This window comes from Haemaphysalis longicornis, unplaced genomic scaffold (assembly GCF_048455015.1).
Source record: "Haemaphysalis longicornis isolate Haplotype H1 unplaced genomic scaffold, Haemaphysalis longicornis Haplotype H1 scaffold_4, whole genome shotgun sequence".
NCBI classification, from domain to species: Eukaryota; Metazoa; Arthropoda; class Arachnida; order Ixodida; family Ixodidae; genus Haemaphysalis; species Haemaphysalis longicornis.
This window is the reverse complement of record NW_027526361.1, coordinates 120,862,947-120,889,564: the sequence shown is the minus strand read 5'-3', so window position 1 is coordinate 120,889,564 and position 26,618 is coordinate 120,862,947. Positions and strand designations below refer to the sequence as shown.

At 47.5% G+C, this 26,618-nt stretch overlaps 1 protein-coding gene across 19 annotated transcripts in view; it reads right to left on the bottom strand.

Moving 5' to 3' along the window:
• LOC144179342 (cytoplasmic dynein 1 intermediate chain 1-like) overlaps window positions 1-26,618 on the bottom strand; it is a 42,280-nt gene that overhangs the window by 4,679 nt on the left and 10,983 nt on the right. For 2 of the 19 annotated variants that reach the window (XM_077707639.1, XM_077707642.1), the window contains 12 exons: window positions 20,762-20,779; window positions 19,491-19,544; window positions 12,948-13,154; window positions 10,634-10,793; window positions 8,675-8,774; window positions 8,252-8,377; window positions 6,681-6,827; window positions 4,495-4,608; window positions 3,244-3,364; window positions 1,283-1,446; window positions 892-1,032; window positions 35-160 (listed from right to left, as the gene is read on the bottom strand). In XM_077707639.1, the coding sequence (XP_077563765.1) occupies window positions 35-160; window positions 892-1,032; window positions 1,283-1,446; window positions 3,244-3,364; window positions 4,495-4,608; window positions 6,681-6,827; window positions 8,252-8,377; window positions 8,675-8,774; window positions 10,634-10,793; window positions 12,948-13,154; window positions 19,491-19,544; window positions 20,762-20,779 (1,478 nt within the window). The remainder of the gene's footprint in view (window positions 1-34; window positions 161-891; window positions 1,033-1,282; window positions 1,447-3,243; window positions 3,365-4,494; window positions 4,609-6,680; window positions 6,828-8,251; window positions 8,378-8,674; window positions 8,775-10,633; window positions 10,794-12,947; window positions 13,155-19,490; window positions 19,545-20,761; window positions 20,780-26,618) is intronic. The other 17 variants (XM_077707641.1, XM_077707646.1, XM_077707643.1 and 14 more) reach the window with 9 other exon arrangements.

The window sequence follows — 26,618 nt, the reverse complement described above, 5'->3', positions numbered from 1 at the left end:
CGGGGTGTGATCGATGCCTGCCACCACCACCCACCTCTCCGACGTCGTAGACCCAGACCTTGCCGGCGTCATCACCCACAGCCACCTGGTGACCCGAGGGCGTCCAGATGACCCTGTTGAGCGCGGGGCCGCCGTCCACCACCTCACTCACCGTCGGCAGCTGGTGGGCAGAGAGGGAGAGAGGCAGGGAGGGTAAGTTGGCAGGGAGATGGCCATACCATCCTGGGTGTGTATTTCCTAACGCTCTCCTATACAGTGCCCCCCATCTGTGATGTCACTACTGTATATGCGCGGTTCCGAACGTTATTAACGTGTTCATAGTCTGCAGACCTACAGCAGCCTAAAGGGTACCAGATCACCATTATTAACAAGAACAATGTGGAGAAATGATGTTAGTGAACGTTGTTGCAATAATAAAAAAAGAAAGAAAGTCAGACCCACAGGGGCCTGAACCATGGTCGTCCAAGCGAACACAGAGGTTGAACAGTGGGCTCCTTCTAGCAGTAGCTCAATAAAATACATCACACATCACCAGCTGCAATGGCTCAGTGGCTAGGGCGCTGTGTTGCTGAGCCCGAGAACATGGGTTCGATTCTGGCCACGGTGGCTGCTTTGCTGGTACAGGCGAAAAGCGAGAACACCTGTGTGTCGAGATTTTGGCACACGTTAAAGATCCTCAGTTGGTGAAAATTAATCCGGAGCCCTCCATTACGGGGGGGGGAAGGGGGGGGAGCACCTCACAGCCAAGGTGTAGCTCCAGCGTGTTAATGCCACTCATTCAATCAATCAATCATCACACTCATGTCACGTCGGGGGGCGCTGTGCAGAACAGCATTTGGAAACCCACTTCCAGGACAGGCAGGCCGTAACCTGACACCCCCCGAAACCCACCTCGGTGTCATTGTTGAGGTTCCAGAGGTCGAGCCGGCCCGTCCCGTCGACACACGCAAAGAGGGCCGGGTGCACGGGCGACCACCGCACATCGTACACGTAGTCGCCGTTGTCCTCAAATGAGTAGATGGGCTTCGACTCCTGCACCAAGAGAAGCGGGGGGGGGGGGGGGGGAAGAAAGAAGGACCGTTGTTGAGAGGGCACAGCCGAAAACTTCCTCACATCTTCTTTCTTTAGTAGTGTGTCTCCTCCCGCTTTCGATGCAGCACTTCCGTACAGCAAGTTTACCAGCCTGCCAAGGACCCCACTGCTTGCCTCTGAGCTCAGCTATGCTCCTACGAAGGAAGATTAGGAGAAAAGGAAAAGAAGAGCAGGGGGACCAGAGGCGCACCTTGAGGCTCCACAGCTTGACGGTCCAGTCGAAGGAGGCCGTGAGAAAGAGGTGGGAGAGGTCCACCTGGCCCTGCAGGCAGCCGTGCGAGTGCACTGCTGTCACAGGCCCCTGGTGGCCCTCAAATGCCTCCAGGATGCCGGCCTTGGTGCCGTGACGACAGGCTGCACGCACAACAGAGGGGGCGACGCACTGTCATCATCATCGCACCGACTCGCCAGCTCTAAGGAGTGCCACAACTCCGACCAAAACGACAAATACTAACTCCGAGCCCCGATTCAAAACAAACTGCCTGTTTGGGCCTGTTGACATGCAAGCCTGGTGGGAGAGGCTGCTGCACAGGTGCCCAACGGTGACTGCCTCATTCCAACTCGTGCTGCGCTCTATTTTTTAAGCAGGAACACTCCACTACCTCCAGGCAAGATTAAACCCTCCACAGAGGGACACTCTACAGTCAATCATGCTCAACATAACAAGCTGCATTGTGAAATTCATTAGACGAAAATCCTCGTCTTACAGTCACTCAAGTGGTTTCTCAACTTTCTAAAATCCCCTCCGTTGCCTCACATTTTGCAAATGCATGCAAGTATGCAAAATTTTACCCATTTCTCAAAACAAGCAGCAATAAATTGGGGGAAAGTACAGGTGATAGTGGAATGCCACAGACATGAGAATACCTATAACGCACTGATGCATCAGTGATTCACATAGTACCATCTACAGCCCAGATTACATTCGCGTCGCGAAATTGCTGAAGACCACTTGCCCCCCAAGAAGTGTTTCGGGCACCCTTTTAAAACTGTGCAGGAAAAGCAACCACCTCTTGCCATTGCGCGCGTAGTCTGGTTGGGAAACGTTCTCATAACAAAGGCCCACCCCTCCCAGAGAAAGAGAGGGGAAGAAAAAAAAAAAAAAAAAAAAAACACCCAATGCTCGAGGTCAGCAAGAAGACGTACCATTAATAGGCAGGGAAGCATTCGAAAATGGCACCCTTGACCGTCCACTTTTCACACTTCCCATGCTATCCTTCCAGCCATTCTTGGCTAGCACCCCAACATGCCTGGCACCATCGCCAATGGACATGACAAGTCAAGTCACCAGCAAAGAGTTGCACTGTGCAAAATTTTACAGCACATATTGCCGCGAACCATGTACAGGTTTGTTTGTTTATTGTTTGTTTTTACTGTTCGGCGTGCCAGGCTCAGGAGAAGCGCGTCTTCCATTCTGTATTTTTTATGCCGCACGCGCTATCTCCTTCAGATAAGGAGACTGTTTCGCCCTAGCATCACTAGCCCAGAATAATCTTCCTCGATCTACAATGTTCTGGATGTGAATCGACGGTTCGAGAACCACGTGCACCGAAAGGTAAAAAGCCTGCAGAGCAGACGCCGCGGTGTTAGACTCGTCAACGCTCGCCATCGCACGCCGCTTTGTTGATTGCTGCTTCGTCGCGTGTGTGTTCTTTGAGTTATTAGGGGAGCACAAGTTCGCTCCAATAAATTTGTTTTCCTTGAAGACAACTGCGTCGTCTTTGGCTTCGTGACATATCACATTGCAACTACAGAGCGGTTTTGGCATTCAGGCACAAAATGTAGCAAATGCTGCAGCACAGTATATCCCACTCATAGCAAACCCGGTTGCAACGAAACAGCGGCTATAATGAACAAATCTTCGTCTCCCACTACCATTCGTATGCATAGATTTTGTGTGCAGATATAGCGAAAAGCGGATATAACGAACTGATTTCAGTTTCCTGATGTGTTCGTTATAAGTGGGCTCGACTGTACTTTCAGTTCTAGTCCTGAAATTTTGGCACAAGATTGACTTGGCTGCTCATTGAGGGGTGTGGTTTGTGGGGGCTGTTAAAATTTGTTCCAAGACAAAACAACAGCGCACAACTACTTCACTAAATTGAGTGGCAAGTTGGTGCCGCAGGCGAGGAGGCCCTGTGGGACACGCACCCGTGTAGACGGCCCCCTCCTCGCTGCCCACGATGAAGTTGTTGCAGTCGCCCATGGGGAAGGACAGCGAGGTGACGGCAATGGCACGCGACTGCTTCTGCTGCGTCAGATCCAGCACGTCCTAGGAGAAAGGAGGAAGGACGGTGGGGCAGAGAGGCGTTTTCATCCTTCTCTCGTTATGATGCAGCAACGAGCTTCGAGACGTCAGACGTCGCTTCCTTTATTGATCAATGCAAAGCACTCGCCCTTTACTCGATCTGGTTTCAAAAGCCTGGCCGCCTCGCCTCCCTATCACAAGCACATCCGAATGCAGTAAAAAAAAATGTTATAACGAAGTTAATGGGAGAGTCATAATTGCTTCGTTATAACCATCACTTTGTTATAGCCAATGTCCATTTCTGTCGACAATTTACATGCAAGAGAGGATGTACTCACCGCCAAAACTCACAACGGCCCACAGAAATCAGAAAAACAAGCACAAAAAAGCAGCCGAGGATTGTTACTTTAATTTATTTCCGCCAAATTTGCTCATCCACGATCATTCAACAGCCCACGAGCTGGCGGCTAACTTTGCAAAGAGAGTGTCCTTGACAGATTTTTGCAGCTTTTTTCAGGCAGATGATGGCTTTTTCAGCTGCAGCCGCAATTTCGGGTCTGTCCTTGCCGCTATCGCGAGCGCCAAAGAAGCGACACAGCAGGTCTGCCGCATCTTGGTAGAGTGCATCCAGGCGCCCTACCGGGAGGACCCGGGAGATGCGCACCCTCACACATTGTCGGGCGCTTGCAGCCATTCTAGCGCACTGGAGTTGGCGGCCCCCAGCTAGCGCGAGTTTTGAACGAGCTTATCCGTGATACAACGTAAACCGTCCTGCACTACAAGACATTGATGTGCACCGAAAAAACGGTCCGTAAATGCTCGTTGCGGAAAAAAAGTATACTCATCGCAAGGAAGTTATAGCTTTGCTAAAACAAGGTCTTAAATACATGGTTGTGTATGGAAGTTTCAAGGGGAATTGCAATTGCTGTGTTATATCCATTAGTCCGTTATATCCTGTTTTGTTATAACGAGGTCTTACTGTATATCACAACAGCTGCCATTAGTGTTGGAGCCTCCACACTCACTCACTCACCCACCCACCCACCCACCCACTCACTCAATAGCCGAAGCACACAATTCCAAGCAGCAGCAGCAGCTGTTCTTTCAAAGTTCTTTCCTTCACCCCTCAAACCCTCTCAACCACCCCGACCCACCTGTGGTGCAGAGAGCATGTCCAGGCTCCAGCTGCAGAACTTGCCGTCCGTGGAGACGCTCACCAGGTTGTGCGCGTTCTGCGTGCCCACCACTTGCACACAGTACACTGGGTGCTGCATCATGCAATACAACAACAGGGACGGGGGGGGACACAGGGGGGAGCACTGTCTGAGCAAGACATCCAACACAGAGGTCAGAGCAGTTCTGGAGAAAACCATGTTCACCACACCGCAGCAAAGGGCCAGAACATGCAAGGCTTGGTTTGTTTTGTTTTTATTTTTCAACACCCAAAAAAAGCCTTTCCCTTCCTAGCCCCCCTTTCTATCTGCTGGTTTCTTTTTCCACACTGCTTTATGAACTCCCACTAGAAGTAGCTTTCCTTTCTAAGCAAACCTTTGCCTCAAGCTGACTACAGTGAAACCTCGTTACAGGAGACACTCAAGAGACCCGGGGAACATGTCTCTTGTAACCAAGGTCTCTTGCAACCAAAAATGATAAAAACATTGTGAAGGCGAACATGAGCGCTTTGTTATAAAGCAGTACTGAAGCATATTCAGACAGGCTGAGAAGAAAATTCACACTATGGCTTAAGAAAGTCATTCATAGTAGTTTTAGGGACTGCACATTGTATTAGCCTCCTTCCCAACTGTTGTAGGCAAAGCACCTCTGTTTGCAAGCGTTCCTGTCCTCACAATACCGTTAAAATGCTCTTAGACAATTGTCAGCCTCAACTGCTGAAACTTCCTGCCCTGCAATGTCCTCTTCGTCCCCCTACTCCTCTGGTTCATCCTCTAGGGCCCCATTTAGTTGCGCGAGGATGACATGATCTGTAGGCTCTCAAAAGTTTCTGGAACCTCTGCAGTCTCTTGGATGCAGGCCCAAGCTTCTTTTTCAGGGCAGCTTTCCACAAGGTCCTTCATATAAGGCCCCCTTTCATTGTATCTGTTAAATAGTGAACAATTTACTATAGGGACCCAAAAAAGTTGCCCTCAGTAACTTAGTGTCTCTTGTAACCATGTCTCCTGTATGCAATGTTGCTAACATAGCAAGCATAGGGAAACCAACCAAACCATTTTCAAATGTCTCTTATAACCAAGTGTGTCTTATAACGAGGTTCTACTGTATGCTCTCTTGCACTAAACCTGCTCAGCCCCTTCTTGTATTGCTGACTGCCATCATAAGAAGTTCTTCTTTGGCCGAGAAAAATTCCAGGAGTCGAGAGGTCCTCCCGGTGGCTTTGTGCCAACAGTGTACAAATGCGGAAGAAATAGAAAAAAAATGAAGGCAGCTCACACTAACGCATAAGACTAGAAGGCATCGAGGCTGTACGCAACCTTCACGACTATCACGGCGGTGTAAGTCCACGACTGCAGCCGATTTGCTTCTTTGCTGCCACAACGACCTTTACTCCATCATTGCTGCCATAAGTGTGAGCTTCCTACATTTTTTGAGAAGTGATAATCACTGGACACCAGCTTAATAAAGGGGCGTACGCTATGACGCGTCTTTCTCGTTCCCTGCAAGAGTTATTACCACGATTACAACAGAGATTTTTTTTTTTTTTTGCCAAGCTTGGCCGACCTTTCCAAGTGGGTATGCTTGGCTTGAATGCACACCAGGGATGCTGGGCGGTCGCCTAGAGGCACACACACAAGAGCTTGGCACTTTCTTGGTTTATTTAACTGCCGGCAGTCGCCGCGAGCCTGAGAGAGTGCAGGGTTTAACGCGCCGACGCAACACAGGCGATGAGGCGCGGCATAGTTGAGGGCTCCGAAATAATTTTGACCACCTGGGGATCTTTAACGTGTGCCGAAATCTCATACACACAAACGTTTTTGCTTTTCGCCTCCATCAGAAAAGCGGCCGCCGCGGCCGGGAATCGAACCCGCGACCTCGTGCTCAACAGTCGCCATGAGCCATGCACTCACGTGTGCTCGGCATTCTCTCGCTATTTTTAACTGTGGACACCAAACTCTGACAACTTGCTAAATAGTTCCACAAATAGGCAACCTGCACATGCTGCAGGCTTACAAGGCCCTACGTTCCATAAAACCAAACAAAAAAATTTAGACATTTGTTCCCTATCTGCCTGCATTCCCTCAAATGGCCCAAGAAGAGCCCCTCGGGTTTCTGTATGAGAGGGTGGCGCGGTCCCCACGAAGGAGCAGGGGCCTCTCTCTCTCACCGTGTGGGCGGCGGCCGAGAGGGGGCTGCGCTGCACGGGCGTCTGCCGGTGGATGCGGTTGTCCCAGAGGGCAATCTGGCCCGAGTAGGTGCCCCCGATGATCAGGTTCGGGTGGAACTTGGCAAAGCACGCCGACACCACCGCTGACTGCATTGCGAGGGGGGGGGGGGGGGGGCACAGGGTCAGGTGGACGAAAAGCAGGCGCACACTTCACTCTCGCACTAATAACACTCGCACGCACGTACACACCCACATAACAGGGGATGGTAGGCTTGATTTGGACTGGATGCACCAGGCAAGCCAGCAATGCTCCTAGTGCGCTGAAAACAGCGCTTTGCATGATTAACAGGCCTTCTTCGCACAGGTGTCAGCGAGGCCAGTGTATGTGGTCACCCCTGGGGGGGCTGACTGCAAGGACTGGTAGCGGCCCAAAAGGAAGACGACAGAGGGAAAGAAAGGAAGCGGCTTTGTTAAGGGGGGACACTGGTCTTAAAACAACTTCTTTTAATTTTCAAGTAAACTCTGTGAAACTTGTCAGTCTTGCTGCTTTTTTCCCACTGATTTCAAATATGCCAGTATTTTTTCAGTTGGTCAATTAGTTCAAAAGATAATTAGAGATAATTATCCATTTTTTCCCCCACATTTAACAAAACAGTGTTGGTCACAAAACTGTAATCTTTATATTTTCCATTACTATGAACCCTGCTGAATGCAATAATGGAAGCAGTTTTTTGATGCACCGCTTGGAACTAATTTTACGGCTCATTAAACTTCGGTGGCACCAGTGGCAAGGAACCATTTTCAGTGCCCATTTCAAACACCGAAGTTTAATGAGCCGTAAAATTAGTTCCAAGCGGTGCATCAAAGAACTGCTTCCATTATTGCATTCAGCAGGGTTCATAGTAATGGAAAATATAAAGATTACAGTTTTGTGACCAACACTGTTTTGTTAAATGTGGGGGAAAAAATGGATAATTATCTCTAATTATCTTTTGAACTAATTGACCAACTGAAAAAATACTGGCATATTTGAAATCAGTGGGAAAAAAGCAGCAAGACTGACAAGTTTCACAGAGTTCACTTGAAAATTAAAAGAAGTTGTTTTAAGACCAGTGTTCCCCCTTAAAAGGATGGTGGCTCAGCCTAGATGGGAGGCAAAGTGGGGAGAGAAAATAAAAAATGAAGAGGAAAACGAAGAGGATAGAAAAGGCAAAAACGTAAACAAAAATAGAGACTCAAATGGACAAGGCAAAGAAGGTAAGTGCACTGGATGTGTTCCCCCATAGAACTCCTGTACAGCTCCCACCCTGTTTGTACTCGTTTCCCCATCACCAAGCTGCTGTCCGAAGACGCTGCTGTCCGAAGACGCTGCTGTCCGAAGACGCTGCCGTCCGAAGCCTGACATACAACGTGCCTGGTTAATTAATCTGGAGCTCTTTCACCAGGGTACATTCACGTACAACCAAGGTCGCGAGACGGCAAGACAGTATGACTGCTCCCCCAAAACAAGTTGCGCGCAGAAGTGGAGCGGCAAACAGCATGCAAACAGCATGCAAACAGCACGCACGCACCTGGCAGTGGAAGATGTACTCGGGCGTGTTCTTCTTGAACTTCATGTTCCACACGAGGCAGACGCCGTCGGGGTCGTTGGGGGAGTCGTAGTTGTTCCCGTACGAGGCCACCAGCAGCTCGGGGAACTGCACCGGGGGGGGAGGAGAGATGTTTTGGTCCCTCGCCTTTGTGCAGCCCTTTTTTGATCGTTCGCAGGCATGCGCCAACTCTTCCAAGCCACGACTCTACTGCTGTTTCAATCATTTGTTGCTGCTACCTTCACCTAAGCAAGTTCTCTTCTGTGTTCTCTACCCACTTAGTGCAAAGTCTGCACTGCAGGCTAAGGAGGCAAAATGACGGCAAAATCATCTTCTGGGAAACTGCTTCCAACAGGGGAAGCAAGCTATGTCGTGCATGAGCCCAAGAAGAGAGCGAGCACCCACCTGTGTGGACCAGTCGAAGCTGGTGACAATGCGGTTCTTGGACCACCGGTCGTCCGCAAACACCCTGTTCAGGCCCAACTTGATGCCGCTCTTGTCATCACTGCACACGCAAGCACAGCGGCAACAGGCAACCAAGCGTCAAACATGTGCACCTGGCAGACACATAAGGAACAACGTTGAAATGCAGGGCAGCACTAGTTGCATCAATCAAATTGATACAGAGTGGCTCGGGCTTCGCTATGAAGTGCGGAGCAAGAATAGGAGGTGAAATGGCCCATTGCGGCGGGCACGGACGAAAGACCAGATAGCGCCACGATGGAAACCAAGGCGGGCTGCAAAGCTCCGCAGATGTGACGGCGAAGGAGACTGTGGTGGCAGCACACCGGAGCTGCGCAGTGCAATGCCAATCGCATTGGCTGCGCAGTTTCTTCTTCCACAACAGATGCCACTGGCTTAAGAGCAGATCATGGCTTTAAAACCGCTTCCATTAATTTTAAAGTAACCTGTGAAACTTGTCAGTCTTGCTCCTTATTTTCCACTGATTTCAAATTTGCCATTATTTTCTGAGTAAGTCAATTAGTTCCGAGATAATTAGAGATGATTAACCATTTTTGGAGGAACAATAGACAAGACAGTGTTTGTCATAGAACTGTAATCTTTACATTTTCCAATGCTGAGAACCCTGGCGAGCGCAATAAGAGAATCGGTTTTTTGATGCACCACTGCGAACTAATTTTACAGCTCGTTAAACTTTGGTGTTTGAAATGGGCATTCGAAATGGTTCCTTGCCACTGGTGCCACCACAGTTTAAAGAGCTGTTAAATGAGCTTCGGTAAGAAATGCGAAAATGTTGCAGCGCCCCTTTGACGCCAAGGTGCGCACTGTGCAGACAAGCACGAGCCTCGCGGCAAAGCAAACCTCTGAACCATGCCTGTGCTTGACAATGCCTACACTGCCTAGCCAGGCCGACAGGCGAGACCCACTGTGCCAACGACAGGGTTGCCAGGTCTGGTGTCACCAAACTGGCTTCTTTTCAAGACTCGTGGCGATGGAAATTTTCGTGTGGCAACTTGGCTATTTCTGGCTGCTTCGACCATTGGTGATTTTATATATTTGCGGGCCCTTACGACGCCCCACTTTCCTCAAAAAGTGCCTTATATGACCTTGCAGCGCACTTCAGCCATCGATACAAACTGAACAAAAGAAGAGAACAAAATTTTAGGCACACGACGGTGATCTGGCAAAGTCTAGACGAATCAGTCACTCTGTACAGCGCTACTTCCCGGCGAAAATCAAAATTTGCCTTGCTCTTTTTATTTATGCGGCACCTGATGGCGTATGATAAGCGTCAAAGCCTTCAGGCAACGATGTGGGCGCAAAGTGTAATGCTTCGGTAGTTTACGAGAGCTTGATATTTCATGCACAGTGGTGGGAAGTGCATTTGGCGATGTATAATGGGCACGGGAATGTAAAGAAAAAAGAAGCAAAAGTGGTAAAACATAGTGTGCAGCAAAAGCCCATTCCTAAGTCATACATATTTTGTGAATGATCTACCTAAAGTTCCACAGTTTAGTTTTCTGATAGACAGAATTCTACCACTGCTGCTTTTCCGCACACCACAGCAAATGAATAAAATTTGTGATACGGTTTTCTACTTCTCGGAATTTCTGCCCTTTGCCATGGAGGTAATCAAGAAGTACTTACTAAGCGAGCATCGGCTTGCTGAACACGGCGACTTATTTGTCCTCTTTTCAAAAATTCACTTTGAGGTGGCAACTTTTTTTTTGGGCTACTTTTGGCCATTTCCCAGCGAATTTCCTCACTGAGGACCTGGCAATCCCGGCTAACAAGCCCCTCAAGAAGAGTCAATGCGGCCCCGTTTGAAATGCCCCACTCGGTGGTGAGGAGGGGGAGGGAAAGAGGGGAGAGAGGGAGGGGGAGAGTGCCCCACACACCCACCTGTCCTGTTCCTCGGCAGTGCCGCTGTAGTCGATGCAGATGTCGGCGCTCTCCCACAGGGCCCGCTCCACAATGCGTGACGTACGCGCCAGGAAGCCCCGGAAGTCGTCGCTCACCAGGGCCTGCTTCCTCTCCTCGTCACTCAGGTCACGGGGGGGAGCTGCACCGTGGGGGGAAGGAAGGAGGGAACGGGCTCGCTCAATGAGGCGCACTGTTGTCCAGGAACAGTCACCGAGACGACCAGGGCCAACAAGAAACCCCTGGGAGGCTGCAATCGGCAGCTCATCAGGATGGCCGTACCCGTCAGAAGCAAGTCCTGGCGGGACTTTGCAAGCTGGCCAACGTTCCTCTTTGCTCCCACAACTAACAAAGGCACCACACTGTACGGCCGTTGTATAAATATTGGCCACTTCCCTCCAAGGTGCAACCAACGAAAACACAGCGGGCAGGAATTCTGAAGGACACCTGAGGCCGCTGTTGTTCCACTTTCAACGTTCCTTCCTCCACGAGTTTAACAATATCAGTTTACGTGCCAGCTGAAGAGGCTGCATTACTTGGAGTGCACTGGCATCAGCTGCACTGAGCTGGTGCTACTGGCAGCATTTCAAGCTACAAAAAAAAAATGTGTACTATACTGTGACCTTGCTCCAACAATTTGCTGCAATGAACTCTGCTGGCTGGTTCTGTCCCATTAGTATTTGCTGCTGGGGACGATAACTGCATCAACTAGTAACTTTACTGATTCGAAACTACAAGGAATTGGAAAACAGAGGACAAAGCAGCAATTTGTACGCACAATACACTATCATTACTGGCACACAGTACTCAAAACACAATCCACAGGCTCCAAGTGGCCAAGACTCAACGTGTACAGATCCGCAACACCAACGACCACAGGCCAAGCGGCAGGGTGGACCAGCACCCCGTAGTGTTGGGTGAATAGATCTGAGCTTTGTTTCCGATGGCAAAAAACTTGATGCCCATGACTCGAGAGCCGCAAAAGAACTTGCCATCGTTTCAGGCAGCCCTGCCACCACCCAGTGCAACTGCACGTGTTGTGACAAAGCATCCTTGTGTTAACTTGTGACATTCTGACCGTTCTGCTAAACAGCCCTGAAACAGTAACATGACAGATAACAGGACGGCAGAAGATGAAGAGGAGGATGGTCCTCGATTGATTGATTGGTTGGTTGTGGGGGGTTTAACACATCGAAGCTAGACCTGCAATTAATTTTGGTCACCTGCGAGGGATCTAAAACGGCCCGCACACTGGTCTTTAGACACTTTTTTTTCTCGCTTTCCAAACAATTTTGATGAAACTTCATGGGCTTGTTCAGTATTTCTAGCTGATTTCAAATATCCAATTAGTTTTAATGTATGGTAATTAATGTACGGTAATGCGATTTAATTAAAAAACTTCCTTGATTGTTCTTGTGAATAGGGAAAAAAGTACTCCACAAAAAAATTACCAGCAAGACATGAATAGATACCAGAAGTTGTGGAGAACGAAATGTGAGAAGCAGTTTTTTTGTTTTGCAATCACATACAAGTTTACATCAATTCTAATTGATAGGTCCGAATTATTCCTGCTAACCGTATAAAAATATTGCTAACTAAACATTGATTGATTTGATTGAGGGGTTTAACGCGCCGACGCAACGCAGGCGATGAGGCGCGCCGTAGTGGAGGGCTCCGGATTAATTTTGACCACCTGGGGATCTTTAACGTGCGCCGAAATCTCGAACACACGGGCGTTTTTGCTTTTCGCCTCCATCAGAAAAGCGGCCACCGCGGCCGGGAATCGAACCCGCGACCTCGTGCTCAGCAGCGCAACGCCTTAGCCACTGAGCCACCGCGGCGGGGTTGCTAACTAAACAACTACTGAAACACAAAATGCAAAATCTGCTTCCCTTATTGGACGGTTCAAACATTCAGCTTCACAGCGCAAAGAAAATTATCTTCCTAGCTGCACTACATGCTGGGATGTACCTCTAGAGAATTTCTTATCACTGCGATACCACTTGCGGTGAAGTGGAGAATAATAAAAACAAAATTATTCTTTGTTGAAATTGGGCCTCTGTGGCTTTTTGAGTACCCGGTACTGATCCAAGTACGGTTCAAATCAAGAGAAAAGTAATACCTTAAAAAATGCTTTTCTGGGTAATTTTTCAGTCACAAAGACTCGTGTGCGCTGAAATCTTGACACACGGGTGTTTTCGTTTTTCGTCTCCGTCAGAAAAACTGGCCAGCGTAACCGGAAACGAACGCGAGTCTTTGGGCTCAGTCAGCAGCGAGCGCCTCATCCAGCTCTCACCTTTAGACTTGTCCTGTTCGGCAGCCGCCGTGCCCGCCGGCCGCTGCCCGCCGTCCTGCGCTCCCTCGGCGGGCGTCTGGGCAGGCCGCACCGGCTCGATGTGGGGCAGCCCCGTCACCTTGTGCTGGTGGGGCTCTGCCACCCCGTCCACCACGGTGGCACCCAGCGAGCCGTCTTCCTCCGCTAGGGCGTCCCCAAAAGCCAACACTGCCCGTGAACAAGCACCGCTCAGCATCCACACACATAACCAGGCACACGGGACGAGGAGGAGAGGAAAGGGCCCTCCTCCGACGCCACAAACACAGCACAACAAACGTCTTAAAAGCTACCTGCGAATGCATGATAGGCTGTGGAGATTCACAGTTCCTTTTGTCCGACCAAGTTACAATGAGCATCTTCAAGTAGCGTTGGTCCCTGTCAGACCGTCTGACTCATCCAATAATTTCAGTTTTAATTAACCCCTCTCGAATTTGCCCTTTTCAGTGCTGGAACCTGCCGACACCTCACAAGCCAATGCACCTGCAAGTTCTCCTTACATCAGGTAATCTACAACTGCACCCCTCGACTTGAAAAAAAAAACAAACAGGGTAGAGAGCCACTCCGGATGACTCTGGTTGCAAGATCAGCAGCAGTGTGTGCCGCTGCACTGCCCCATGATTGCTTCTATGCTCCAGCAAATCAAACGTCGGCTGATTTTTGTGTGTGTTACAGGACGCTTTGCACACCCGTACTCGACGCAATTTGTATAAGTTTCAGCCTGCTTCGCGTTATGACGGCCTGTTTTCCCTTTCTCGCGCAAATTCAGACAAAGGAAGAAGAGTCAATCATCAAGGCCCACTTGAGCATGCCTGACGGCAAGCATGGAACTAATTGTCTGCAGGCTCTTCTATACCAGAAACCAGTTATACTTAAACCACGACACTACACTGTTTCTACACCGATGATGGGTGCTGTTAAGAACAATTCTCACAGCAAAACCACACCCTTCCAGCCGCCAGATGTCACCATCATTTGATAGCTTCGTTGATCGCAAATATTCAATGCAAGAGACGACACACCCAATTGTCAGGTTTGTCCATTTTCCCTATATGGACCAACCACCCTCCCTAGTCTTATATTAAATTTTTAGATACACCCTGAAGGCAAGGTCAACCAAGTAGGTAACACAGTCAGTGTGCCTTATTGCTTTTGTGTTAGCCAGTCAATAGCTCGTGGAATAGATTTCACGGTGTGTTCCCATACTTCAAACTAGCTTTAGCGTGAAATTTCTCTTCCATCATGATGTATGGCAGATATCAGAAAACTACAATACAGCCTACCAAATTCACTAATCTATTCATCTTATATGGTGACACTAATCTAATCTAAAATGACATTAATCTATTCAGTATCTCCCGACAATGACCACTCTTTGAGGTGCAACAACTACAATGCTTCCAGGTAGCTGCATATGGTAGTTGGAGGCATGCGACATTCCCATGGCTCCGACCATTACGATGTTCTTGATCAGTCTGCCTTGGTTGCTCCAAGCTTGAAATGCCCAGCAACCAGACAAAAATTGCACTTAAATGTGCCACAAAGAGGCAGAGGGATGCCACAGTCCCCCATGGAACTCCCCACAACGCGTTACCTATCAATGGTGGCCCTACACCGCTGGCAATTGAAAAGAAACTAAAGTGTGCCTAAGCAAATGCCAAGTCATTTCCTCAACACTAGTATCTCACAGGAAGTGTTTCACAGAGTGTTTCGCCAAGTAGTGTTTTCCGCAGTCTTTTGCCAGTTAGTGTTTCACACCAGCATTTCACCACACAGTTTCTTTCACCTTGTGGCGTTACGCCACAGTGTTTCGATGCAAAGTGTTTTACCACGAGTGCTTTGCCACAAAGTGTTTCACCACAGGTGTTTCATCCCGCAGAGTTTCACCACACAGGGTTTTTCCATGAAGTGTTTTACCACGTAGCACTTAGCCAAATAGAGTTTCGATGAATGGTGCTTCACTATGTGGTGTTTCACTGCACAGCGTTTCATCACATCATGTTTTTCTGCAAAGTGTTTTCCCCCGAAGTGTTTTTCTGCAAAGTGTCCCCCAAAGTGTTTTCTGCAAAGTGTTTTTCAGAAGTGTTTTCCCACAAAGTGCTCTTTGTTCTCCCCAAAAGTGTTTTCCTGCAAATTGTTTCCCCCAAAGTGTTTTTTTGCAAAGTATTTTTCAGCAAAGTGTTTACCCCCAAAGTGTTTTCCCACAAAGTGTTTTTCTGCAAATTGTTTTTCAGCAGTGTTTTCCCACAAAGTGTTCTTCAGCAAAGTGTTCTCCCCCAAAGTGTTTTCCTGCAAATTGTTTCTCCCAAAGTGTTTTTTTGCAAAGTATTTTTCAGCAAATTGTTTACCCCCAAAGTGTTTTCCCACAAAGTGTTTTTCTGCAAATTGTTTTTCAGCAGTGTTTTCCCACAAAGTGTTTTCAGCAAAGTGTTCTCCCCCAAAGTGTTTTCCTGCAAATTGTTTCCCCCAAAGTGTTTTTTTGCAAAGTAATTTTCAGCAAAGTGTTTACCCACAAAGTGTTTATCTGCAAATTGTTTTTCAGCAGTGTTTTCCTACAAAGTGTTCTTCAGCAAAGTGTTCTCCCCCAAAGTGTTTTCCTGCAAATTGTTTCCCCCAAAGTGTTTTTTTGCAAAGTATTTTTCAGCAAAGTGTTTACCCCCAAAGTGTTTTCCCACAAAGTGTTTCACCACAGGTGTTTCACTGCGTAGTTTCGCCCCACAGGGTTTCTCCGTGTAGTGTTCACTGCGTAGCATTTAGCCAACATGAGTTTAGCTGAATAGTGCTTCACAAAGTGGTGTTTCGTTGCATAGTGTTTCGTCACACAGTTTTTCACTACGCAATGTTTCGCCACGGTTCCACCAAATGGCGTTTCCTTGGTGTTTCAACAAGTGGTGTTTCGCTGAGTACTGTTTCACCAAGCGATGTTTTGCCAAGTAGTGTACTGCCACAGCGTTTCCCCCCCATAGTGCTTCGGCACGTATTTTTCCCCAGGTACTGTTTTGCCGCAGTGGTTCACCACACAGCATTTCGTGGCATAGTGTTTACCCGATTAGAGTATACCATGTAGTGTTTCACCAAGTAGTGTTACTCCGTGCAGAGTTTCCCTAACGTTCCTCCGTGAATGTGTCACTAACTAGTGTATAGCATCTTAAAAGGTATTGTTTCGCCATGTAGCATGTCAATAAGTAGTGTTTCTCCATGTAGCACTTCCCTGTTTCACTACACAAAGCTTCACCAATTAGCATTTTACCATGTAATGTTTTGCCAAGCACTGTTTCACCAATTAGTGTTCTGACACTATTTCACTACGTATGTTTCAGCAAATATTTTTTCCTCTAAGCAGTGTTTTGCCCTGTCTTGTTTCACTTTGTAGTGTTTCAGCAAGCAGTGTTTTGCCAGGTGGTGTTTCAGCAAGTGGCATTTCACTAGCTAGTGATTTTCCCTTTAGTTTCAGATAGTAGTGTTTCAAAGGAAATCAATGGTTCCATGAGGTCTAAATCCACTCAGCTCAGTTTCTCTTGCTCAGTCAAGCAATCAGCGCTTCTCATCCAGTGTAGGCTTAGGGCGGCATCCCAACAACAGTAGCAACAGACCCCCCTGACAGCACAAAGCCCGGACACATCTACACTGCAAGAGCAGTTATCCCACTTTTGTATGGCTACGCAGTGCGATTCCACCCCACAAAATGAACCTTCGAATGCCACAAGAACACCAAAGCTCAGGCTCTGAAAAACGTGCTACGGCAACAATGGCATCTCTTACCATCATCAACTGCAGAGATCCATGGGGGTGCGTATTTGGGGAAAGAAAAGGCACTTTAGAGACCTGGTCAAACGCCAAAAAAAATATTTGTGACAAAGAAAAAAAGTACTACTAAAGGCATGCTTTTTGTCATCGGCATGCTGGAGCAACCAGGGCAGCTTTAAATCTTAATGCCTCCCCTCCCTGAACCCTGTCCACAAAGTGGATGCAAAGAACTGAGACATAAAAGCGAGCAGAGATAAATAAGATCAAGCAAATCTGGAGGACACGCAGTAGCGACAAACGTAGGTGGTGGAGACGTACAAAAGTGCAAGCAAGGGGGATAACGTTCCACAGGAACGGACAACGCAACCCACCAAAGCAAATTCTACTGCGCAAGGCTTTCCCCAGTTCCAGGGAACTTTCAGCAACGCGAGGACGCTGGACCGGGCAAAGCACGCGTCTCTTGCACCCACTGCTGCTGTGGGCCCCGCTTACTACCTGACGACGCCAAACAACTTCCTAGGGACTCTGACCCCTACACGTTCCGTTCTTCGGGCCTTGGTCACCAAAAACTTCGTTCATTGCTCGAGAATATAGCAACCGAAATTCTTGTTCTGTTGCACTGTTCTAAAGGGTGACTCTGAAGAAATATCTAAGGGAGCCCAAGGGAAGAAAATATTTCTGCAGACTATCTTTCCCATTAGAATCACACTGTGCGCAGCTTTTGCACAAGTTTCAGCTTCTGCACTTTGAGAGCAGGAAACCAGGTATGGCACAATGCCACTCTTGGCCCAGCATTGAGTGGCACACTTCGCAGCCTACGACCCCGCGGCTGGCCTACTATTGACAGATTCGAATTCGCAGCTACTAGGACTACAATAAAGAAATGGAAAGCACGTATCTGACCCTAAACATAAGGCAGGCACGTGACAATAGCGCCTGTACAGGCTGCATGAAACCAAAATGCCAAAACAGCCAGCAAAACACATGCAGTGCCCTTTTGTCTGGGGTTGATACATCGGTGCATAGGTTCTGCAACTTTAAAAGATGCTAATCTTTGACAAACAGCACTTGCTGACATAGACCCCTGCAATGCAAAGGCTAAAAATTGCTTCAGACCTTAAAGGAGTAAGTATTGACACGAAATTTTCGTCTTTTTTCCGCTGCTATGGGTGCCAACGAGCCCACTAATCATAGAATGACACATTAGATGGTCGATAGCAGCTTAAATGATTATTTACAGCCCTGTTTATTTGCGTCAGTTTTGGTTTCGACTAAACGAAGCCCTAGGCGGCCGCCATGACAGGAGGGCGCTCGTGACATCACCGTTCTCGTCGCACCACTGCCAGCGCGCACCCAGGCCAGCATGACGTCAGTCCCAAAATTGTGACTGGCTACACATGGCATAACAGCACATGCCAACCACATGGACCTCTCTCATGGTTGGCCACTTCACGGGGGCCCTCACGTCTGCAGTTTGGGGTCAGAAGGAGCAGATGAACAAACCATTTTGATAAACAAACCATTTTGCAACCGGCATCAGCATGATGCCGATTGCAAAATGGTATCTGTTCTGAGGTTTCTTGTGTGCGCAAAGATTAACGGATTGAAACTATGATACACTAAACGGTTACTGTTGAAACTTGCTGGGAGATATCTTTATACACAAAGTTATCCGAGCGTTGAGATTTCGTGTCAGTACTCCTTTAAGCACTCCTGCATTCTACGAATGCCTAATGGCACACCCATGTTCTACAGAAATTGACCAGTTGTGCGCACAAGCCCACGCAATTTACACGCAAAAAGGCGCAGCACCTTCGAAGCCTTGGTGTGTGCTAGGCAAAAAGAAAGCCCCCTGCAATGTAGGCAACAACGTCTAAAAAACAGAGCCCAGATAAGGACAGCATAGACTAAACCTAGCACAGCCACCGTCCCAGTCCTCGTGCGGTTTCCTGGGCAATGCTACGACATTGCCAACTAGCCAGACAGGACAACAACACTCTTACAAAGCTGCACACTTAGAGCACCAAAGAGAGAGCACACATCCTTACAGCATAGCTAAACACATTTTTTCAAAGATAGCAACCAACTAACTGCCAAGGATGAAATTTATCAACACCGAACGGCTACACACGCAAGAAGGCCCTAACTAAGGGCCTACTAAGGTGGAGGGGAAGGTGGAGGGGAACAGGACTGGGACATCAACTCCATGAAAAAATGAACGTTGAGCTGCAACTTCGCCTTAGAAGCTGGACGCAAACTGTCCTACCCGGACTCAACATGCCATCCTGCCACCAACGTCCATTTTTGCATAGGGCCAAGTTACAAAGAAAGTCAAACGTCACTCGCGGCAGGTCTAAGAAGGCAAAGACGACACCGGCACAGCACACCAGCAAGGCTAAGTGTCAGCAGGCAGTCAAAACGTCAAAAGGAAAGCCATACAAGCACAGAGGAGGCAGGAGGAGAAACAAGGGAAGCTTACAAGCACCAAGCAGAAGCTCTAGGTCAGTGCTTAGTGTCGCACAGCTCTGCAAATGCAGGCCACATGCTAACGCCACACGGGAAAACAGCAGAGAAGAGTTAGCCGACACGAGACGAGACAAGACGAGGCACAAAAGCGGGGGAGAGGATGTCAGGCCGAGATGAAACAAAGACTGAAAGGAGCAAAAGCAGAGGCTCACTGGAGTAGACCAACTCAGGATTAACGAGAGAATGTAAATAAATATGGGCACAAGGATTGGCGTGCTAGCCAGTGGAACCTACCTTGGAACTCGTCATCCCATTCTATTGCGGTAGGAAAAACAAAGTGACCGTCGTCTATGTGAGATTTTTTTTTTTTGTCGGGTGTGGAGAGAAAAAAAGGAATGGAAAAAAAAAAAGAAAAAGAAAAAGAAAGACGCAAGAAGACAAGTGTCAAGGTATTGGATTGGCCCCAGACAAACACAATTACACCACACTCTTCGCAGATTATCAAAAAAAAGAATAAGAAATTAATAAAGAGGTCGCACACTTCTTGTTAGGAAAACAGTCACTGCTGCCTTCTCACCTTAATGGCAGAGAGGCCAGGGGCCAGCAAACAAGTTAGCGAAGTCTTTGACAAGAAACCAAAAAATTTGACATCCCGACACTTTTTTTTTGTTTGTTTTTGCATGCAAACATTGTGATGCGGCATCTTGCCACACCCCAATCACGCTGCCTCGTATGTTAAAAGTCATGCCAGCAGAAAAAACGTCTGTACTAAGCTAACTCTGGTTACTTTATCCCTCGACCAAACACACTGAATCACGTGTCTCACTCCAAACCGTGACCATGAGCAATAAGGAGCAGCTCAAGAAGCCCTGCACACATGGTGTTTCTGTGAGGACGCTGGGATCCTAAGCTTACGTCAACATCTGAGAGGCTGTGCTAAACAGCTAGTGCCAAAAGAAAAACAACAGAGCTGGGGTAAAAATTACGTCACATATCCAGGAGAAAAAAAAATGCCTCATTGAGACAGAGATTATAAAAATCACCACCAATGTAGGCCAAGTCTTGCCAGCCATAGCAAAAACTCCGATAAGCCAATCTAGCACTTTTCTGCATGCAGGGCTTCTTGGTAATGCACCCCAATCAACCTAATTCTCTCTCTCTAAGGCGTTCACAACCCTGCATAGTTTAGTATTCCCGCACTGAATAACGACACAAAAACTGCTTTTGCACGTGAGTCGAGAGGTTAAGCAAGGGCCGCAGTAAACAGCAGGGCGACAGAAGGAAAGCAGTCAATGAGGATGAGCGCGAGAACGAGTGAGTTTTGAGCGGTGCGGTGCCAAGATGGGAAAACCTCGCAGAGCAGCTTAGCAAGAACGCAGCGTGGGTAGGTGAGCGTCAAGCCTCAAAATGCGATACCAAAAACAAACAAACAAACGAAATAAACCAATTGGATGGCTGTGATGCAATGGCCGTGACGGAAAGCGATGAACACAATGGGCATCCCTAACAACAACAAAAAAATGAAGCTGCGATGAGGTTGCATACAAGGAAGACCAGAAACGTACCTTCATCCCAATGTATCACTTTAAAAGGGGAAGGCAGGAGAGAAACAAGAGAGAGAGACCGTTTTATACAACAGTCCCGCAGGGATTATCAGCCACGGCAAACAAAAACAAATGAGCCTTCACTCCAAACGCACATAGATCTTAGACAAATGTCTTTGTTCCTCTTTATATGTGAAACAGCTAGCATGCCGGTGCCCCACACTATCGCATGCCAAGAACGAAAGCAGTACCCCTGACAAGCAATGCCTTGTGGCTTGCACCTCACTCAAAGCCTGCGTTTCAATTTGTTTTGTTCTTTACCGTGCATTGCCACCATCAAAAGCCACTTGTAAAGCTTTGCAGAGTGCGATAAAGGGGGACAAATGGGTGAGCAGTTCAAAGAAGAATACAAGCAAACAAGCTTTCGAGGCGGACACGTGAGCCATTGTCATCCCCACACTGTCACAGCCCCCCTTTGCTCAGGAAAAAAAGGGAAGATGAGGTCAATTGCCAGCTGGGAAAGGTTGTCGCGGCGACAGCCTCCACCACTGAGCATGCAACGTGGACAGACGACACAGAAAATGACAAAAGAGATAAAAGGAGGAGTGACAGCGAAAAATACGATGTGGTCCAAACAACACAGCTGTCCTAACTTTAAAATACACTACACTCGATTCGCGGGGGTAGAGCTTTTCTTTATCCCCCCTCACAACCTGAAACGCTGGTCTCAACCAAGAAGGATGAGCTAACTTATCTCACAGCCTCTCTGATGCGACAACACACTGCAGGATCGCAAATAGCAACCAAAAAGTGAGAAAATACGAGAATGGGGGAAAGGGCAGCAAGCAGCGAGCATGCAGCAGGCACGTGTCAGTCTTAGAGGATGCTGCCTCCCCATGAGCAGAGGAGAGAGGGAAGGAACGGCAAGTCGGTTTTCAAGTGCGGCCTCTGGTGAACAGTAAACACACAGGGCTCAGTCCGCTCGCAGCTACGCAGTGGGCAAAATCCTACCAATGCAAAATAAAGGGACAAAATCAGATGGACAGATAACGGTGCTAGGGAGACAGACACACTCCTTTTCAACATAGCCGTAGAAATAAACTGTAGATCATGAAAATGTAAAAAGACACATTAGCCACTTTCCATGCTGACAGAAGTGCTCAATCCACAAGATACTAAACAATCTAAACGACAGGCTAAAGGATCCGTCAAATTCCACCTTTCGAATGCCTTCTACCCTTTGTTTCGAGAGCAGACAATGCCCTTTCAAACAACCGAAGCAGGCACTTGCCTTGTGCAGTTCTCTTCTATTTGAATTTTTTTTGTAACAAAAACAAAAATAGCAAGATGACCACTGCCAAACTAACATCAATGCCCCCAAGAAGAAGTTAATGATCATGTGGCTGGCATGACCATAATGATGATAAATGTACGCTGTCAGTAAGAACGGGGGCACCTCTCATGTGCACCCACGAGTCTATTCACTCCCCTTTAACTCCCCCCAAAAAAACCAACTGACATGTAAAAAAACTTGCATATATATACTCGTATACAGGGTGTTTCACCTAACTTTAGCCAGAGTTTAAAAATATTTCCATGCATTCTAAGACCACGCAACCAAATGCATGTTGCTACCTTTTCTATGTAGTTTCTCACGCTATTTTTTGTATGTGGCTTAATTAGGTAATTAGCCAATTTTAATTAGCTAACTTTCGAACCAACGAAGCTAGGCAAAAAATCCCAATTAGAAAGTTGTAGAGCAGTATTCAAAACCTCAGAATAAACACTTTCTGTCATTATATTCATTAGGTATTAAGTGTTTTTCAGCGTATTGAATATGCCCGCGAAATACAAAAAAATACCACGTGACATGCCGGCTCGCGCGTCTTGATAACGGTGCTTCCAAACGTTGCGCTCACGAACTACCACAGGCAAGCCTCCGCTTAAGAGGCGGCAGGGCAGCAACGTAGGCGTTGGCTGTGCCATTTGCGCCAGCAATGTGCTTCTCTCGCGACAGACCGCCAATAGCGATTAGCAGACACCGCGGTTATCGCTTGTTCTGCCAGAATCAACAGGCTCGTCATCTTCGCTGTCACTTTTTAAACGGCGGAGCGCCGATGGTAGTTTGTGCGCGCAACGTTTGGAAGCGCTGTTATCAAGACGCACGCGCCGGCACATCACGTGGTATTTTTTTGTATTTCGCGGGCATCTTCAATACGCTGAAAAACACTAAAGCCTACTGGATATAATAACAGAAAGTGTTTATTTTGAGGTTTTGAATACCGCTCTGCAACTTCCTAATTGGGATTTTTTGCCTAGCTTCGTTGGTTAGAAAGTTGGCTAATTAAAATTGACTAATTACCTAATTAGGCAACATACAAAAAATAGCGTGAGAAACTACATAGAAAAGGTAGCAACATGCATTTGGTTGCATCATCTTAGAGTGCATCAAAATATTTTTTAACTCCGGCTAAAGTTAGGTGAAACACCCTGTATATATACAGTAGACTGTAGTTAAGACAAACTCCGTCACGACGAACAACACATTTGCTCTCTTGTAACCTACACAATGCCAGACACGTTCACTTACAAAGAATTTCTGATAATGTGAAACCTCATTCACATTTGAAGTAATTGTTAACTTCAACAGCCCACTCAGGTCCATTGCAGGACAAAGGCCTCTCCCACTGCCCTCCCAGCCACTCCTGTCCTGCACCAGAGTCCATTCCTTGCCCCCGAAATTCCCTTATTTCATTCCCCAATCCACTCAATGGCCTTCTCCCTTCTCCCAGACCCATTTCTTATTATGCACTCTGTTATTAACCTGGCGGTACACCAGTTATTTTGTCTCACTGGATGGCCATCCCGAACCCATTTCTTTTCAATTTGAACTATGGTATCTTCTACTCATCTTCTACGATATCTCTTGCTCCCTGAGATCCAGGAAGCTCATTTCCTGACCCTAAACGTTACTCCCATCCTTCATTCCATGGCCCACTGAGCTGACCAAAGTTTGCTTTCCAGTTGTTTAGTAAGTCGCCAAGTTTCTGCCCCATATGTCATCACCAGCACAGTTCTCAAAATTTCATACTTTCTACTCCTTGACCACTAAAGTAGAACCCCGCTTATATGTTCCTTACTATTACATTTTCCTAGCTATTACATCATGGTAGCACAGTCCCACTGAAATGTCCATAGACAACCGCGTATTACAATCCCACTTAATGTGTCATCATACCACAACATTCCTGCTTTATACGGTGCGATTATAGGGCAGAAATAATGAAAAATGTAGCTAAAGTGATACAAGTGCACGGAAAAAATTTAGAAAACACTGAACTGCGTAGTCCTCAACAAGCGCTGCTGGCGTAGCTACCAAATCATAGTAATGTGAGGGCACAGCACAACACCTGCAAGCATCATCTCCATTGTCACCGTCACAATTGTCGCTACCCTATTCGCATTCGCATGGCAATGTGCACTCATGACCGCATCTGTGCCCACTGTTGCACATGTTTTCTGCTAAAGAGCTTCTACTGTACCCAGCACTACTCACTATGAAATCTATTTGGGCGTAAATTTCCGTAAAATCTATTTGGGCTGAAATTTTCCTACTTTCACATCTTTAAAGATGCATTAAGCTTTTGCGAACTCAGGGCCCTAAGTGCCGAACTTTACTCCAAGAAGGTTACAATGATGGCTCCTCGAAAGAGCCATCATTGCAATAAAGAGCTAAGATTCGAAGTGCAACACCCAAGCAAAAGGTTAGACAGCCCACCAAATTGCACACCGACTTGGATTCAACAGTGACCGATCATCATAAAACGAATATTTTCTTAGACTAAACACAGCTGATGTTCATAGACAATCACTTCACACTACGAAAGGAAAGGGAGGGGGGGTTGAAAAGCTAGAAAGATTGCACCTTAAGCGCCCACTCCACAAACCTTGCTAGCCTGGGCCATACAGTTTTGTAGCACAACCACATTTGAGAAAGCCACTCCAGTTCACCGTAGTTCACTGTCTCGTATTTAAAAACCTAGTTACCAAACACTGCCCGTTACACCAACAACAACCGAACGTCTTGTGTGGGGTTCCACTGCGAGCAGCCAATAATTGCGCGAAAGTGAAGGGCCAACACAAACATTGCCATCAGTGAACAAAAAGTACAGAGGGGAAAACGAAAAACAAGCAAAGTGAGAAGAGGTAAAATAAAAAAGCAATGGGTAGAAATAAGTCACAAGACGGAAAACGGTCACCCCAGGTCACGGAAAGCGTGGGGAGAGAGAGATGGTGGGAAGGCTAAGGTATGGCTACAATAGAGAGTTACTAAACGTATCGGCTCCAAAAACAAATTCATCAAACGAAAGCGGTTTTCTTTCCCTTTTTTACGCTTGCTTATGCAGTCACCAAGCCCAAGACCGACAGCCAGGACCCCTTCTAAGATGAGACTTGCTAACCGACTTTGCAGAAGCGAGCGCAGAGATGCAAGCAAGCAAGCAAGCTGTGCTGTGTGAAATTACGATAACAGCCAGACTGGCATAGCCGGGGGGGAGAGGGGAGGAGGGGGGGGGGGGGGGGGGGATCAGGGCCATGCACTTTCAGCCAATGCTGAAAAGAAAGGCTCTCAGACCTCGTCCCACATGTCACTGAAGGCATGCGATTCAAAAATCAACGGTTTCTGTCCCGCAAGGCTGTGTCACAGAATGACTTCCAACCCCCCCTTGAAGACGCAGTCATCAATCAAACGCAATGTTGGCCGCAATGAGCGCAAGCAAAATGACAGGCCGGGTAAATGCAAGCTTGTGTGGCGGTGGCAACTACATGGCGAGAAAAGAAAACATGAAGCGCACTTTTTCTTTGCGGTGCTATCTCCCTCCCCTTTTCCTTCTCCAGTTTTCACACCCTCAAACTCACACCAGCACCACTTGTGCCTCCTTGTCCTGATAGAGCGCGACTACACTCAGCCTGATTTCTGCCCCTAGTGAGAGAAACGAAATAGGCTTGCCAAACAGAAGGCGCCATTGAAGACCGTGCCATGGCAGAATCGAGGGGGACAGACATTAGCCACATAAACAAATGTCACGTGCATGGTTCACGACAGCACTGGAATGCAATTATAACGCCACGTTACGTAACATTACACAATCACACGTACGTTTAAAGAAGTAAAAAGAGTGGAAGTGCCCGCTTTGTGGCTGCAAAGCAACATGCCACCCCTTCCTTGTACGCTGTGCTAGGATGGTTTTGAGAATGTTTAGAAACAATATTTCAACTCAAATGTCAACGCCTGGCCCACGCACAATTCATCGAGGAACCACTCGCCGATCAACAGTGGCACTAACACAAAAAGCCAGTCAGAGGTAAGAAATAATCAACACAGTAGACAAGCATCGAGTCGCTTCAGTCAACCCACTGCATGTGCTGGTACTAGCCTTATCGGCACCTTGACAGTGAGCCAGAGGTCACCTAAATAATCTACTGTTGCAGCTCCTCTGGTGAGACAGACTTCCCTAATCTTGTCTTGAAACCATACTGAGCAGTCATTCACTCCTCGTAACAGTTAAATTGATTTTGCCCAAGAAAATGGATAATAATACTAAAGGTTGCAAGAAAATACTTACTTTCCCGAATAAAATGGGTTCTAACGTCAAACCTCGGTCTTTCACTTTCTTGCCCAACAGCTTGCATTTTCTCTGCAGGCTTAATACAGTAACACAGCTAACAACTATCGTCATCATCATCATCATAAGCCCGTCTACGCCCACTGCAGGGCAAAGGCCTCTGCCATAGATCTCCAATTATCCTGGTCCTACGTGCTAACTGCGACCGATTTATTCCTGCACACTTCACGATCTCGTCTGCCTATCTAACTTTC